General features: G+C 39.0%; 1 protein-coding gene across 1 annotated transcript in view; it reads left to right on the forward strand.

The window, feature by feature from the left end:
- LOC137614898 (solute carrier family 22 member 21-like) overlaps positions 1–18,773 on the forward strand; it is a 947,260-nt gene that overhangs the window by 801,649 nt on the left and 126,838 nt on the right. Inside the window, exon 10 of the mRNA XM_068344556.1 lies at positions 15,747–15,879. Coding sequence (XP_068200657.1) covers positions 15,747–15,879 — 133 coding nt within the window. The remainder of the gene's footprint in view (positions 1–15,746; positions 15,880–18,773) is intronic.

Consider the following 18,773-nt stretch of genomic DNA (forward strand, 5'->3'; position numbering starts at 1 on the left):
AAACTTAAATAATTTAGAAATATGAAGCAATAATGTTACACCTCCTCACCCAACCAAAAAAAAAAATTCCCCAAATTTTTTTTTTCTAAAGTGATTTGAATTACAACATACAGGTTATCACATAATGAAATATTAAACCAACACTCAAAAATATTAAATATTAAACCAACACTCAAAAATAATTATTAAACAAACTGAAAAAACATGACAAACAAAAGGAAAGAGGGGGGCAAGTACCAAGGTTTGCAGCTCACAAGGATAGCAATATATAACCAATACTAAAAAAAATCTTAAACCTAAATTAATCACAAGTAAACTTTCCAAAACCAGAAAACCAAAACATCACCATCTGATAAATAGGTACCCAACCTAAAAATTTCACATCACTCATATCGTTAATAAACTTAATTAAGAGTCATTGCACTAACAACCGGATTCTGTAAATATAGTCCAAAAGCTATAACCTTTTCCACACTCGATACACTGTTCATTTTCAGGGATACACATCACTCACTATCAATAAATGTTGATCACAAAAACCACTGTCTATTTCAGTGTTATATATCACACTTATCACCATAGTGTCCAATACATACACACACACCGAACGACACAGAGAAGACCACCACAAGATTCCCCTGCGCAAACAAACAAACAAACTCGATGAAGCGTAAGTATTAGCCTGAAAATACAGAATACCAGATTAGTGCCTATCTCTTTTCTTAGCTTATCATAAACCTTATCGTACCTGACACCTCTAAACCTTAGTAGATTAACCTTAACTCAGTCTAGGGTACCACTCATACACCAGCCTGTAGCGCCTAAAAAACGGCTGTGTTGTGCTACAGACCCGTGAGCCCATGACCCATCTAATTAATCAATCATTAGAAAGTACCAGTGATCACCCTCACCTTTTAACCTTAAAGATCCCATATGATATACCCAAAACATTATAGTCTTCTGTAACCAAACCATGATTAATAAATCTTAAATATACATTTACTTCTACTCACTACGTGCCCACTTCAACAGCACACACACCATGATTAGAACGATACAGATACTACCTTTAATAACTGCATAACCCTCTGTCAATCAACTAATATTCATCGCTGCGAGAGAGAAAATCGGCAACAATATTATCTTTTCCTGGGATGTGTGAAAATTCTAAATTCCATTCTTGCAGCATGAGACTCCACCTCATCAATCATTGATTTTTATTCTTGTATCTGCTGATGAAGGTCAGGGGATTATGATCTGTCAAGACCTTAATAGGTGTATCTGAGGAGGAGAGATAAACCTGAAAATGATTAATAGCGAATATTAACGCAAGAGTCTCTTTCTCCACAGTTGAATACCTACGTTGGGCGGGGGACAATTATTTTGAAAAGAATGCGACAGGATGAGAAACTCCCTGCTCGTCATTCTGCAACAACACCGCTCCTACACCAACGTCACTTGCATCCGTGGCAAGAGAAAAAGGAAGGTCAAAATCAGGAGCTCTCAAGACAGGGGAATTAATTAAAACTCTTTATAAATTATCAAAAGCCCTTTGCGTTTCATCCGTCCAGACAAATGCTACCTTCTTTCTCAAGAGATTTGTTAACGGATCGGCTATATCCGAAAAATTCCTAACAAACCTTCGGTAATACTCACTCAAACCAAGGAATCTTCTGACCTCCCTCCTACATTTAGGGACTACCATGTTTTCAATACTTTCGATATTGGCCTGCTTAGGAGCAACTTTACCATTACCAACCTCATGACCCAAATATACCACCTTCCCCTTTGCGAAATCGCTTTTCTTTAAATTAATTACCAAATTTGCCTTTTTCAACACCTCAAATAGTGCCCTAATACGTTTTAAATGGGTTTCCCAATCATCGCTATAAATAACAATATCATCAATATACACAACACATCCTTCTAAACCATGGACTAAAGTATTCATTAACCTCTGAAAGGTGGCAGCCGCATTCTTCATACAAAACGGCATAACCTTCCATTGAAACAATCCCTGTGGTGTTACAAAAGCAGACAGGGCCCTTGCCCGCTTTGAAAGAGGAACTTGCCAATAACCTTTCAACAAATCGAATTTGCTAATGTATTTGGCCTTCCCCATTCGATCAATACAATCCTCAATTCGAGGTAATGGATAACAATCAGATTTAGATAACTCATTCAACTTACGGTAATCAAAACATAACCTGAAATCACCGTCGGATTTCTTTACCAATACAACAGGTGATGACCAAGGACTTTGACTAGGTTCAATTAGGTCATGTTTTAGCATATAATCCACTTCCTTTGCTACAACCTCATTTTTGAAGGGATTCAACCTGTAAGGAGATTGTTTCACAGGAGTGGCACTACCTACCTATACATCATGTTCAAGGACCGAAGTCCTACCCAGCACATCCGAAAATAATTCTTTATAATTAGATACTAAATTTTTCAAAGACCTTTGTTCTTCCTTACCTAAATGTGGAATTACTCCCGAAAATTTTTCCAAAGACTTTCTATTATCCGACCGCCATTCACATCCATTAAAACAATTATCATCAATACCCTCCCCCTCTGAAAAAGAAATATGGTTATTGTTCTCAGAATCTACCGTGTTCCCAATAGCTGCCACAGGAATGACTTTTTCCTGTTCCATATAAGCTTTCAACATATTTACATGACACATTTGAAAAGGTTTCCTTCTTTGAGGTGTCTCCACTAAATAGTTAACTTCACTTATTTTTTTCAAAATTTTCCAAGGACCTGGAAAAGAAGCTTTCAATGGATTCCCTGGGAAGGGTAACAAAACCAATACTTTATCGCCTACCGCAAAGTCGCGTGCCTTGGACCTTCTATCAAAGAAAAACTTCATTTTTTTTTTGGCTACATAATAAGTTTTCACCCGCAAATTTCCAAGCCTTGGTTAATTTATCGCCTAGATTAGACACATAATCCAATAAATTAACCTCAGGGACGTCTCCCTCCTAAGACTCACGAACCACATCAAGAGGACCTCGAACACAATGGCCAAACACAAGGCTGAAAGGCGAAAAACCTAAAGACTGACTTGGGACAGAACGAAAAGCGAACAACAAATAAGGTAATTCCTTATCCCATTCAGAACCATTAATCAAACAATATTTCTTTACCATGGATTTCAGGGTCTGATGAAATCTCTCCAGAGCTCCCTGGCTTTCCGGATGATATGGAGAAGAGGTCACATGTTTTATATTTAACTCTGCCATTTCATCTCTGAAATACCTGCTAACAAAATTAGAACCACAATCCGGTTGAATAATCTTAGGCATCCCAAACCTGGTAAAAAAGTCAATTAGTACATCTACAATTTTAACACTTTTTATTGTACGTAGTGGTATTGCCTCGGGATATCGAGACATCCTATCCATGATTGTCAAAATATACTCATTACCACTACGCGTCTTCGGTAATGGTCCAACCACATCAATAATGACTTCCTTAAAAGGTTCGGAAACTACAGGAATAGGACATAGAGGCGATTTTGGAATCCGCTGATTGGGTTTACTGACCCTCTGGCACACATCACAACTATTGACAAACTTCTTTACATCTGCCTTCAACTTCGGCCAATAATAATTCCCTAACAATTTGCAAGAAGTTTTATGAATTCCAAAATGGCCGGCCAGACCAGTTTCGTGCGCCAATGACATTAACTCCTTCCTGTTACCAAAAGGAACCATTATCTGTTTCACAATTTCATAATCAACATTATCCACCCCTATAGGCCTACTCAACCTATATAAAATATTATTAATTATCTTAAATTTGGGACCAGTCATATCAGACACCTCCCCTGACTCGATAGGGAGTTCCCGAAACTCCTTTTTCTGGGCTTTGATTAACTCTTCAGTAGTCCAATTTAACTTGTCCGTTAACATTCCAAGATCTACAGCTAGGCTATCACTACGATCTAAACTACTTAAATCTACATCAATTGTTGACTCTGCAGCGTCAACAATTCTAGCACTAGAACGAGTAACTGCTGCTACTTCACTATCAGGGTTTATCAATATCGGACAATTATTATTCTTCATAGCCACATCATTCCCTAACACAACATCAACCTCCTTAACCGGGAATTTATCAACTATGGCCAATTTCAAATTCCCTGCAAAGGAAGGACAGATTAAATTAAAATTTTCAATAGCATACGACTTTACGGAATCAGGAAAACCAGCCAATAACACAAATTCCCCACTTTTGGGTACAAAATTACAAGGTAATGCCTCCCTTAGTATCAAAGACTGAGGTGCACCAGTATCACGCAAAATACGCACTCGTCTTTTCTCGGACGAATTGGCGAAGGAGACACTACCGAAGGACAAATATCTGTCAAAACAACCAGGTAGTCATTGATCAGCGGATGTTGTTGGGGTAGGTTCTCTCTCTCTCTCTTCCACGCCCATTACTGGCCTAACATTAGCATTTTGGGATTTTCTAAACGCATAACACATGCTCTTTACATGCCCCTTCTTATTGCAAAAGAAGCACGTTAATGTTTTCAATTTCTCTGGATTGTATATATTTGGCCTATTGCCTCTGTTAGGAGAAAAATTATTATTAGCATTACCCTGATTATTATTACTTCCCTGATTATTTCTACTAAACACCTTAGCATTATTATTAGGATTAGCATTATTATTCCTACCCATCTTAACCCAACCAGAATTCACCTTTGTCGTTACTCCCCCTAACTCACTCTTATGAGACAAGCAATATTCGTCACTAGCGATGGCTACCTCCTGAACAGTCTCGAGTTTTAACTCTTCGAGGTGGACCTTCAGCTTATCCGGGACACACCTCTTAAACTCCTCCACCAACATTAACTCCTTCTACTTCTCAAAATCTCCCACCTCCTTGGACTTGAACCAATCGCTAGCATACTGTTCCTTTGCCCTGGCAAATTCAACAAAAGTTTGTTCCCTACATTTTTCTAAGTTCCGGAAGCGTTGCCTATAAGCTTCAGGGACTAACTCATAGGCCTTCAAGACAATAGCCTTTACACTCTCATAATCTGCTGATAGATCCTCCTCCAGCGTTACATATACCCTCTGAGCTCTTCCAACCAATTTACTTTGTATAAGAGTGGTCCAATACTCTTGGGGCCACTCCAACCTTGCAGCAATCCTCTCAAACGATACAAAAAACTCTGCTACATTATTTTCTTCAAATTTAGGTACAAATTTGAGAGCCTGCGATAAATTAATACCAGGAGTTACTAACCTATTTGGGGAATGGGCGGGGGAAAAAGAACCTGGGTTTCTCATGGCAATCTCATGCTACCTCTCTTTTTCTCTTCCCCCTGCCTTAAACTTTTCCATTTCAAATTCCATTTGTCTCAGGACAATCTGCTTATCCAAAATTTCTATAGACACTACTTCATCCGGTTTCACCTCTTGTTCCCCACCTGTCTTTACAGTTTTAACATAATCATAAATGTGCAATAGCAATACACCCTTTCTTATGGACACATCATATTCCAATTCAAAATGTTCTGATACAATTTCCAAGTCTTCCCTATTTAACTCTGCCAACCTCTCTTGCCATCCCTCTCCTCCAAGGAGTTCTAGTACGTTAACAACCATGATTACCTATTCAAACAAAATACTAAATTTGCACAAAACAACGAGGAGGTGAAAATACACTGCCTGAAAAATTACCCCAAGAATTAACTTTGCACAAACACTGGTGAATACTCAGGAACGGAATATCCTGTCACGGTCGCCACTTGTGATGGCTGGCTTTGACCACCACACAAAACACTACACTTATCAAATAGTATTCACCATCATAACGTACTAAGTCCACTAAAGGTGGAATAGTATCCAAACATCAATACGAGTGTAAAGTCAACTCAAGGGGACAAAGAAAATACCACAAAAATCTCCTTAATTTTAATACATAATATTTAGACAGAAATGACACCTGAACCACAATAATACAATAATAAATGATACACTCACTCTTAAACTCCCTGCAAAAGAAAACAATTACACAATTAAAGAAAGGTCATCAACACAAACATACTAAAAGGAGAGAGGGTCCAGAAAGGAGAAGGCCAACGAAAAGTGAGAACATCCTAACAAATACAAACTAAATATCCCTATCTAGTGGACGATGGCTGGTTTGATTGAAAGGCTTTCACAAGCTCCAGTAATGACGTCAGCTGACAGGTCGTGATCACGATACTTAAATAGGTATAAATATTATTACCTTGGGACAGAGAGGTCCCCTTGGCTTTTACTGAACCAAGGGCAGTGCACAGAATGTATGATGAGACGTCCTTGCTGCAGAGAAAGGATATCCAAAACAAGCTCAATAGCTTCACAATGTGGCTCTGCAAAGGCGTGGAATAATATAGATCCAATCACAAATGTCGTGCCCTACAAGGCTCAGAAACACACTAAGGAACCATCCTCAAAAAAAGCCCCTCCAAAACTCTGTTCACGCTGGAGCGCAGCCACGTAACCAACACCACTTGAAAATATAAAACAGCCGTTAGTCCATTATAACCACTAACATAACCACCAGTGAAAAGACAAACAATTAAAGCAAGAAAACAATAATTCTACAGTACAATTTAACCTTATACATCTATAAAAACTTAAATAATTTAGAAATATAAAGCAATAATGTTACAATATATATATATATATATATATATATATATATATATATATATATATATATATATATATATATATATATATATATATATATATATATATATATATATATATATATATATATATATATATATATATATATATGTATATGACTAAAAGAATAAAAAATATGAGTAATTATAATATATATCACATTGTGAAACTAGTTATAACAGAAATGATCACATTGCTACTGTGATAAAATGTAAAAAATCATTAACTTTTAAGAATGAGCCATTTTTCTAATCTTCCGTAGAAACCGGGTGGTTTATCCATACATCATTATTTGACAGATAATTTTAATGGAAATTAGTCTAAGCGTTGTATTTGGAACTGATATGTTTCTCTTTTATTATTGATATTTGTCCATGAAAATGACTAATTTCTAGGTTCCTACTGCAGCTTTTTAATTATTTTTGTGTTTCTTTTTTTCACAGTAATCTCACGACATTAGAAAGTTATGTTAGGTATTTTAATTGAAAAAAAGACGGAAGATGGGTCTGTTTTTTTAAGTTAGGGGAAAGAATATATAGTGAATTTTACTTTATAAAATCTCTATATCATCATACTTGTGAATAAAGAAAATGAATTATCAATTAAAGCAAAAAATTTAAAAATACTTTTTTGGGCTCAAGCCATATCGTCCTGATGGAAGTTCTTATGGTAGCTTCAAAAGGATATCTTATATACTACAGTGATATTCTCAGAGAATTAACCTTCAGGCTCCAGAATTCTAACTCCTGGAGCGAATATCCTTAAAATTTTCTCAAGGATATCGCATAAAATCAGAGGATGTATTCTTGACACGTCACATAGCAATCTCTTCCCCAAATAGCGTTAACGCTTTGAGGGGGACGTGGCAAAAGAATAGAAGGGGGCCGTAACAAGGTAACCCCCGTTCCCGTACTACTATTGACCACCACCCCAGCGCCATTCCCAGGATGGCGGATATTCCTAATTTTGTAGCGATTTCGCTCAGTGGTGTTCCCTGTTGATCTAACCTTTCGATCGATTTTCAAGGATTTATTATGCATTCTCCAACTTCTTTCGCCTTCGGAAAGTTGAGTATTGGGTCTTTACAATGGATAGTTTCTTAGCTCCCTTTTCACAGTGAAATTTGAGTAATTTATTGTGTTTAGAGGTAGCCTGTACCGGAGGCGCTATGAGTGCTGTTGTTCGTTGGGCATGTTATTTCGTTAGCAGAACGACTTCCCGGTTTTTAAATAGCTTCATATATCATTAACTAATTATTTTATTTTGTTAGCTATTTAGGCAATATATTATTGTAAAGATATTTACATTGTGCATATTTCTCCTTTCCATGTCGATCGTATAGTTTGAGTCTCGGTGAGTGAGGTAACCGAGATCTCCTCTCGCCTAGGTTCCTAACATAGGCGTGTTATTATACGTTAGACACTCCCCGGTTACCCTTGTAATTTCAATTATGCAGAGGTAGGTATCTCTTTTAATTGGACGAACTTTACCCCTCTCAAAAAGGGAATTTAAGGGTAATCCCTCTTCCCTCTGAGTTTTTAATTCAGGCATGACTTTCCTTCGGTTTTTCTGCCCTTCTTCTGTAACCGCAGATGCAGGATTTTGGGGTTTTGGCCAGAATCTCAGAGTATTTAGTCTGTGGTCGATAGCTACCTGGCAAGATGAATAGAATTATTTTGCTACATTAGGCTGCTGCCATAGGAGGCTAGACCTCCCTAGGCCACTCCTGAAGGGTCTGTACGATATGACCCTTCTTCCTGTGACCTAGCAGACTAGTCCTATGTTAGTGGACCCTAGGCTGAGGAATAGAATTCTTCTTATGCTTAGGGAACACTGGCACTGCAACCCCGTTTCCTTTCCTTTAGAGGTGGTGGCGAGGGTGCTACCTGACTCTTATTTGTATTAATCTAACCCTAGGCTAAGGAATAGAATTCTTTAGCTGCCTGGGATAGTTCTAATACAGGAACGGAGTTGTTAGGTGGGGCAGAACAGGCTATGGCCGGCTCCTGCTGTATCTTTCACAGGACCCTCTTTTCCCTTCCCTTCTATCCTTTTTTGTTGGCAAATCCCGGCAACCTTACTGTTGCCGGTGGGTTGCCGGGATCGACCAGACTCCCCCTTTTATAGTTGATAGCTGCCGGCCGGCAGTCTTAATATCTGTCGGCCGGCAGTCTTAATATCTGTCGGCCGACAGTAATGACAGCTGTGAGCTGCCGGCCATTTTGGTTGCCAGCCGGCAAAAAAGACTACTACCGGCCGGCAGTCATGGCTGCTGCCGGCCGGCAGTCATGGTGACTGCTGGCAGGCAAATAGGGCAGCTGCCGGCCAGCAGCTGCTGGCCATGTTGGCGGTAAGTGGGAAGTCCCTTCTGTTTATAAAGGTTCTTCAGTTCTTTCTTGAACTGCTAGTAACAGTGGCTACTGCCAGGGTGCTGCCTACCAGGCCGGTACAGAATGGTGCCTGCTCAACCGGCAGCACGCCGACTTACTGGCCGGCAGTACTGTCCAGCAGCCCCGGCCGGCAAGGTTTAGACAGATCCTTGCCGGTGACAGTACTGTAGCTGGATGGAAGGTTGAATTTTATATTCTCCCCTTCCATTTGAACCTTCTTTCTGGAGAAGGTAGTATTAGTATATGTATATGTTTATACAGGTAGTTAGTATTTCTGCAGTATAGGATATACTGCAAATAGAAAGCTTCTGTATATTTCATGCTAGTAGTGCTTTTCCAATATATTTGAAAATCCTCCCCAAATATTTTTGGAACCCAATCTCATATTGAAAGAATTCAATTCTTCAATATTCTGATTAGAAATCAGTCTTCAGGTTACCCTGCAATATTAAAATTTTAAGAACTGGGGATTACACTCCTAACCTTTAAAGGGCAGAGCCCTTATCCTCGAGTCTCCATGATTAGGAAACTCTATGTTTTAATTTTGTAAGGGGGGTCACAGCAAATAAGTTGGGTGGGATATATACATATATATGTCTTTCCTTTCCATACTATATATAATTATACAGTAGCCAGTATATTGCAATATAGTGCATACTGTAAATAGAAAACTACAGTATGATTATGCAATAACTATTTCTAGCAAATCTTGGGTATCCTCATGTGAGCTTATGCTGCAGCCACTCTTACATTGAAGGAATAGTGTTTCTTCGTTAAGTTGACTGGGAGATCAGTCTTCCGTACCTCCACAGTATTTAGTATGAAAGGGACAGTGAAGTTTACATTTCCCTATCCCTAGGGGTTAGTAAACCCCTTTTTCAGTTGGAATTCCTTCGAAAAGGAAATTCCTATCACTTAATACTGAGGGGAGGTACCAACATTTGCTTACAAGAGATACACAAGTATGTGTCTCCTATTATCCCTTTATAGCTTGCTATCCTAAGCTATTCTGTTAAAATAGGACTTTTTATTTATTGGTTATCAGTGAGATAATCAATCGTATACTCATATTGTTTTCAATTCTTTACAGGAGGAAGGCCAGATGTCATGTGTTGCAGTCTTCTGCAAAACTAAGAGTAAGTGTTTTTATGGACATAGTGCATGCAGGTTTCATGCCCCCTGCAATATTATTTCCGAACACCTGCAGTATTGGAACCCGCAGGCCTGCAAAGTATGTCGGGCCCTATTGTCCGAAGGTTTAAAAATTCCCAAGTCGGTGGCGACTAGGGATGCAACTCGTTTCAAACTACGCAACTGGGTGAAAGGCTTTCACAAAATCTCTCCGGGACCTTACCTGCCTAATGACAAAATGCGTAGGTTACTATTTCCAACAGCGAGTAAGGAAATAGTGGTACCCCGGACACGAGGTACATTTCCCTATGGCCAGATAACCTTCGGGACGGAGGGCAAAATCCGCCCACGGGAAGAAGGGGAGAATGTCGGGTTGGAATTTTCTCCGTCCCAACAGGCTCATGAGCCAACGACATCGATATCTCCGCCTTCTATCCCTCTTTTAGATGGAATGAACCATTTATGGGCCCAAGTCAAGAATCTAGTAGAAAATTTGTGCAAACAGAGCACAAAGCAGGAAGCGAAATGCAAGGTAGAGCTTGGTAAAGCTCCACTTGTCGCTCCTAAAGGGTCGTACAAAAGACTCATAGATCAAGACCTTCTGACATGGTCCAAAACCAATCTCTGGAGGTTTGCAGAGCTAATGCTGATTTTAAACGGCAAACTCTACATCTTGGAGAAGATAGGTGCTGTTCCTTTGGACAGAATCCAGTTCTGGCTAAGCTTTGACGCTTTCCCGAACTGTTTCATTAGACTGAAGGATGAACCAACATCAGAAAAAGGAACGGAATCAAAGGAGGTTATGATTCTCGACAATAATAAAGCACAGGCTATCTTATCAAGCAGCATAGAATAGGCGGGTTACTTGGTGTCGAAGGTATCCACACCGGGTAACAAGCACTCTTCCTTTCTTGCTCCTGTTTCAATTTTATTCCCCTTTACGGAGAAGGCTTTCAAATATGTCACTGAGGCAATAGAGATAGGTAAACCATGCCCTACACTCAAGGAGTGCGAGCCTCTGTCACTAGCATTTCCCAGACAGGAGAAGAACTGGAAGGAGGCCCATTTCACCTTTTCAGTAGGAAGACTTGAGGCGGATGTCGCCAGTCGACAATTTAAGGAAAATCTTCCAAAATTATCTGAGTTTCTTTTACAGGACGAACAAGAAACAAAGGAGAGACTTGCAGCCTCCTTATCTCTACAGAACTACGTAGAGTTCTGTTCGGCTCATCAAGATACCCCAGACATGCTTAAGGTTTTAGCCAAAATACATATTACATATGGCTACTTTGGTAAAAGACCTTTATGCCTTCATAAAGGCTAGAAGAACATGTAGGGAGTTCGTGTTAGCTAACACAACGACGAAACACGATACAAGAAAGCTAATATCTTCCAACATCTGGGGTAAAGACCTCTTTCCAGACGAGGTAGTCAAGGAAGTGATTAAGAACACCTCCACGGAGAAAGTAGGACTTCTCCAAAAGTGGGGCATCCTTTCAAAAAGAGAATCTTCTAAGGTTGTGGGTCCCCAACCTAAAAGGAAGATGGAGAGGTCTGGACATCCATTTCGAGCGGTTCAACAACGATCCACAGTTGTAGTGACCGAGATGTCACAGACAGATGGTCGAAAAGAGATTCCTACTGATCAGTCGTAGCATAGAATTACTTCTAGTAGGAAGGAGATTCCTTTAGGATCACTGGACCTTCGATCTTTGGGTCCATGGCCTAATCAAGATGGGAGTAAGTTGAGAGGTGGAGATATCTCTACTACCATTTCCTCTACTCCTCCGATTATCCAAAACCCTCCTGGAGGAGTTTACCTGAGAGCTCTGGAGCATACAGGTGGTAAGGAAACTTTAGTCCACCGAATTCCAGGGAAGGCCGTTGTATTCAAGACTTATCGCCACTCAACAAGTCCAAATAAAACAACGAGTCCAAGAGGTTTCTCCTCCTGAACATAAGGACCCCACTGCAAAAAATAATGCCTATAGTCTTACCAGACCTGAAAGTCGTCTATCGCCAGCTTCCAGTCAATCACCCTTTCCCCTCCTATCTAGGATTCAGGTTACACAAAGTAACGCACTTCCTAAGAAAAACACTCGTCAGACTAGACAGAGTCCTAGCTGCCTTCATAAAATTAGCAGACACAATCACGCAATATTTAAGCCTAAGAAAGGTTCAGGCAACAATGTTCCTGGACAAGAGGCTGGGGTGGGCAGCACCCAAGGTGGCTGGTCTATGAACATCCGAAGAAATGGTCCGGTCCCCGGAACATCGTGGATGAAAGATAAATTTCAGATTCCCAAAACGAGAACTGGGAGGAACCCTGTTCTCTCTCCAGTTCGCAATGAAGGCAGGCCCTGTGCTAAGAGCACAGCTGCAAGATGCACTGGGAACCTGGAGAAAACAAGCATCAAACGCTCGAAGAGGCCTAAAAAGACCGATAGCAGTTCTTCCTTAATCGCTTCCGTAACAAAGGTCAAAGCCCGAAAATCCCAAGACCATGTTGGTCCAGTCATGAGTAGGGAAACTCTCTCCAAGCAGATCAGATTGTCTACAGCTGATCTGGGACTCCGAAGCGATAACGAGACGCTGCATTCGACAATGCTAAGAAACGTCTCATACAGTTTAACTGTAGTTAGCCATCCCTTACCTAAAGGGATAGCACCTGTCAGCAGTTCACATACAACCAATCTGCAATGTGATAGTGGATGCTCTATTCAGGCTCAGGCCAATAGAGTTAGGATGGTCCACAGACGCAGAGCTATTCTCTCCCAGATGGGAACAAGTCTACGAACTGCAATCCGACCTCTTCATTACAAGAACTGTCAAGGATCTACCTTGATATGTAGCCCCATACGAGGATCCTCTAATTTAAATGATAAACATCATGTCTCTGAAATGGAAGGGATAGACTTAGGATTTCCAGTTCATCCTGTCCAATTACCTGCTGAGAGTCCTCAACATGCTGAGATCCTTCCAGGAGGGACAACTCCAGAAGGTTCAGAGATTAATTGCCTTTGATTTATTATAGAGAACCCAAACCCTTCATTGCATGATTTTCTTGCCCTAGCGGTTAAGAAAAGATTTGGGATCTCAAAAGGCAATATAGAATTCTTAGAGGAATACAAGTTTAACTCAACTAGAAGACAATATGAGTCATCATGGAAAAAGTGGGTTGCTTTCGTAAAAGCAAAAGGACTGAGAGAGATTTCATTGAATTTCTGCATGTCCTTCTTTATCCATCTTCATAACCAGGGTTTGGTGGCCAACACGATAACTATGTGCAAGTCAGCCTTGCCTAGACCTCTTCTCTATGCCTTTCAAGTAGACTTGGCGAATGAGATCTTTAATAAGATCCTGAAGGCATGTGCGAGGCATAGGCCTGCTGCACCACCAAAGCCCATCTCTTGGTCTTTGGACAAGGTCCTACATTATGCCTCATCCTTGAACAATGAAGATAGTTTGCTTAAGGATCTAACCCAAAAGGTTATTTTTCTGTTCGCTATAGCCTCAGGGGCTAGAGTTAGTGAAAAAGTGGCCCTTTCTAGGGATGAGGGCCACATTCAGTTCTCAGAAACAGGAGAACTGAATCTCTTCCCTGATCCATCCTTTCTCGCTAAGAATGAGCTACCAACTAAAAGATGGGGTCCCTGGAGAATATGCCCTCTGAAGGAAAATGTCTCTCTATGTCCGGTAGAGTGTCTAAAGGTCTATCTTCGTAGAACTTCATACTTCAGGGGAGGACAGCTCTTTAAAGGAGAAACCTCTGGATCAAATTTATCCCTAAAACAACTGAGGGCGAAGCTCACCTACTTTATTAGTAGAGTGGATCCTGACAGTACTCCCGCAGGTCATGATCCGAGAAAGATTGCGTCATCACTGAACTTCGTTCAGTATATGGACTTTGAGCGTCTTCGTTCATACACTGAATGGAAATCATCCAGAGTGTTTTATGAACACTATGCGAAACAGGTGCATGAACTGAAACACTATGTATTGGCGGCAGGTAGTGTATTAAAACCTTCCCCCCTAATTACTGTTATAGGCAGTCAATGGTTTGGACTTCAAATGTCCTCGCACATATACTGGGTGAGAATCATCCACAGTGTTCTACAAACACTATGCTAAGCAAGTCCATGATCTGAAGCAGTATGTGGTGACGTCGGGTAGAATACTTAACCCGCCGTCTAATTCTACGATGAACAGATAATTGACTGGGACTGTCAATTAAAGGGAGAAGAGGTCATTCCTCTTAGGGTGTGACTTCCTTTGATCAAGTGTTACCATGGTGACACTAGCTCTGTTCAAAATCCCAGGTGTGGAATTATACAGATGGCACTTGTGCCGGTGTACGTAGTACACAGTGTCGATAAAAGTAACCAGTACAGGAATTATGAAGATAATTTGTTTTATAATTCTCTTGAATCTGAGAGTGGCACTCATCATTTCTTGCTTTCCAAGAAAGAAAGATAATCTCTGTACAGGTTACAGGTATAGTTCCGTTATCATGCTACATTCGTTTTACTTACTAGTAAACGTTTATTAGAATGTAATTGCGTCCTAACTCGCCCAACAATTGCATGTTTATAGTCCAAAGTATGTATTTTTATATATTTGTATGCTCACAAACAATGGAATTAAGAAACACTGTTAAGTATTTGGTAATTTTCCCAAACTACGAGACGGTTTGTTCATCTGGTGTATTCTTATGTTTGTCCATACAATGTATGCTTACCTTGAGACCCCCCTTTTTACCATCTAGAATGACTCTTCCCTGTAGGGGGCAGGAAGCACTAACATCGGAGATAATTAGTGATAACGACAGATAACTGTAACGTCATTTGTCTCGATTAATCCAAATGATCATAAAAAGGTTGTCCCAAGGTTAAGGCACTGATGAAAATCCACAGATACATTAATGCTCTTGTATACTTCCGTCAGGACGACATGGCTTGAGCCCAAAAAACGGATTTTGAGCGAAGCGAAAAATCTATTTTTGGGTGAGATCGCCATGTCGTCCTGATGGACCCACCCTTCTTTCTTAAAAGAAAGGATCTTCACAGTTCCCTCCCTGGCATACTGTATCTGTAGCTCCACGCTCAATGCTACAAGGAATATCCGCCATCCTGGGAATGGCGCTGGGGTGGTGGTCAATAGTAGTACGGGAACGGGGGTAACCTTGTTACGGCCCCCTTCTATTCTTTTGCCACGTCCCCCTCAAAGCGTTAACGCTATTTGTGGTAGAGATTGCTATGTGACGTGTCAAGAATACATCCTCTGATTTTATGCGATATCCTTGAGAAAATTTTAAGGATATTCGCTCCAGGAGTTAGAATTCTGTAACCTGAAGGTTAATTCTCTGGGAATTTCACTGTAGTATACAATATATCCTTTTGAAGCTACCATAGGAACTTCCATCAGGACGACATGGCGATCTCACCCAAAAATAGATTTTTCGCTTCGGTCAAAATCCGATTTATTTTCAAATTGCAGAAGAATATTAGCGTGCTTTTCTTTTCAGGATAATGCCAGAAAGTGTCCGTTGGTTGGTATCTCAAGGGAGACGGAAAGAAGCAATTGAAATAATCGAGAAAGCAGCAAAAGTCAATGGAGTGGAAGTTCCAAGGCATCTTCTGGAAGATCAAAATTCTGAGGTAAAATACTTGAAGAATTCACTTGGAGACAATTATGTGATTTGCATATATAGTATATCATTTATAACCCTGCTTAGCTTAATCCTAAGTTATTGATAACAGGAGTATTAAAGGATGTATTACAATTACACATCAATTTTACCTGTTTCCTGAGAAATAAAATTTTATTTTTAGACTAGTAACTTCACGGGCCACTCACTAACTTAAAATACAAATGGCAGACATATGAAATAAGGAATAATACCACGATAAATTAGAAAGAATAAATTAACAGATGGATTACTGTGTTTTTCATTTAGATAACCACGCCATATTGAGCTCATAGTATACTGTTCCGTATGGGGACACTCGTTTGATCCCTGGCTCTATGGTTGAAAATCCAGAATGACACATTCCATGAATGAACTCAATGGTTTAATTAATCTGTTATTTTAGAAAATGATGATCAATTGCTTGAGATATTGATATTGAAAAGTTTGATTTAAATTTAGCTTTTGTAAGTAGCCAAACAGCAAATATTTGTAAAATGGTACAAAATAATATCATCATTGCCTCGAAATTTAAAGACAAATCAAATAAAGCTTAGAATTACTACCAGAAAGTACAAAGAATTCAATTTGTAAGTAAACAATATGCGATGATCATATAATATTTTGAGTTATTCTAAAAAGAACGATCCTTATTGTTCCTCTCAATTGTGTATAAAGTCAATAGATGGAAGTCCCTAATGAACATCGTTACCTGTCACATTGAGCCTCATTTCTATCTAATAGGAAATTCAATATTGTTCTATTGAAATGAAGAAATTTCTGTAGTAAAAGCGTCCATAGAATGTGCGAACTAGTCCTGGTGTTCTCTAGTCAAATTGAACTTGGATATGCCTGTGGTAACATTAATGAATTTTACACTATGATAAAAACATTATTTTATCAAAAGAAAAGGACAATATCCATTGTTAGTTCTTGAAGAAACCTTATTTAATGGCAAGGAAACAAATTTGCTTGCTGCATTCATATTCGAGCCTGACATGCGACATAAACCTTACTACCATTCAAAACAGCTGCTGAATTGAAAATCTTGTGTTCTTTAAATTAACTTAAGCTGGCCATCAAGGAAATCTCTATTTAAGAACCCCGAGGAATTGATGAGCTGCCCGCTGGAGTTTTTAAACTTTCATGAAAAGTATCAAATGGAACTCAAATGATTTGATTTAACTCTGATGGTCTAGTGAAGATGTGCCATGTGATTTTAGTGTTTCTACATTATACAATGATATTTGATGAATGGTTCCAAAGATATTTTTTTTCTTTAAAACATATAGAGGATTCTTCTTGCTAACCACATAATGTAAGATTTTTTGCCTGCCTGACCTTACTAAAACTAAAATAATGTTTATAACTTTGATTCATGTGGTTTAATGGCTTACAATTTCATACAATGAAAACGTCAAACGTGTTTAATGTGAATTATAATATAAAGCATGGATTTCTACTGGTACATTACGACCAGTAATCTTTACCGTGTCATTCTGTATTTCACAGGAGATTTTGTCTTCATTCTTTACTATCCTTATTCAACAGACAATTGAGTAAAGATATTCGACTCGTATTGGAGTTTTTATTGAATTATTGAATAATTTGGAATTGTTGAATATTCAGGCAAAATTTGGTTGATTGACTTTTATCCAAAATCTGATATTCAAGCTATTTTTTCTAGTTCGGATGTGAAAATGAATGTTTTCAACTATCAATTTGACCTGAATTCCCTACATATAGGAATTGCGTCTAATAATCCTTGATTAAATGAACGCGATCAATTTGAAAATGGGATAGAATTGCTTCAACGTGATGCTCATTTTATTTGTTGTAAACCATAATTTGCGTTATAGGTTTGGTGTATTTCATTTGAAATCATATTATTTGAATTACTTTATTTTATTTCACATTGCCTAGGGATGTTGCATAATCACTGATGGATTCACTAGTGTGACGAGCCAAGAGTAGGTTGTGATTCAAAGGCGAAATGAAAGCAAATAAGTGACTTTATCATTGTTGTTGATGTTGAAGATTGCCTGGCCCTTTTGCCCAGACACGGGCTTTTGCAATCTTGCAGCCCGTAGTGACTTTATCATGACACATCGAGTATATATACACACAAGGTCCCGGTAAGAAGGTCACAAAATTCAGACATGCTATTTCTTGTCAAAACAGCAACCGGTTCTGTTAACAGTTGACAATGGAGTATGCAGACAAGTTAAAACAAGTTGCTCTCAGTGCGAGGGGAGAGCGAAGATATAAAGGATAACATATGCAAGTCTGGATCTGAAGCGGAAGTTGCCACTTTTGTTTGTTATCGACATCTTTAGCTTTTTTTCTTCTCATTTTTATAGGGGCGATGATTCGACAGGTTTCAACAGTTATATGAGATTCACCCAGTTTATGTGAGGGAAATTTTAATTTTGTACCAGATATTTTTATTAAACAATAATTTTGAAGAGCCTCTTCAGCACTTTTAATGTTGAGTCACTGGATATCACAAATTTCTCTAATATCATATTCTAATTAATAATAACATCCTAGTTAATTGCAGTCAGTTAATCTGTAAGAAGAGTTTGATTTTATTGGTAAAGGAATTATGTTTTAAGGTCATGTGGTGAAAAGTCCTATTCAAGATTTGGAATTCAAGATTTGAAGATTTGGAATTATCTACATAAATATTTTTCATAGCTGTGGCTTTTCGTAGATTACTTATTCTCAGGTGTATTGTTTCTGGTAATCACTAGTATGTGCAAATCTTATGAATAAGTAGCAAAGACGTATGCACAATTTTACTCACTTCAGTGTCCAAGAAATTTCAGTAAGACTATTGGCTCTATTTCGGAAAATACGTCAGCG

This window comes from Palaemon carinicauda, chromosome 21 (assembly GCF_036898095.1).
Source record: "Palaemon carinicauda isolate YSFRI2023 chromosome 21, ASM3689809v2, whole genome shotgun sequence".
NCBI classification, from domain to species: domain Eukaryota; kingdom Metazoa; phylum Arthropoda; class Malacostraca; order Decapoda; family Palaemonidae; genus Palaemon; species Palaemon carinicauda.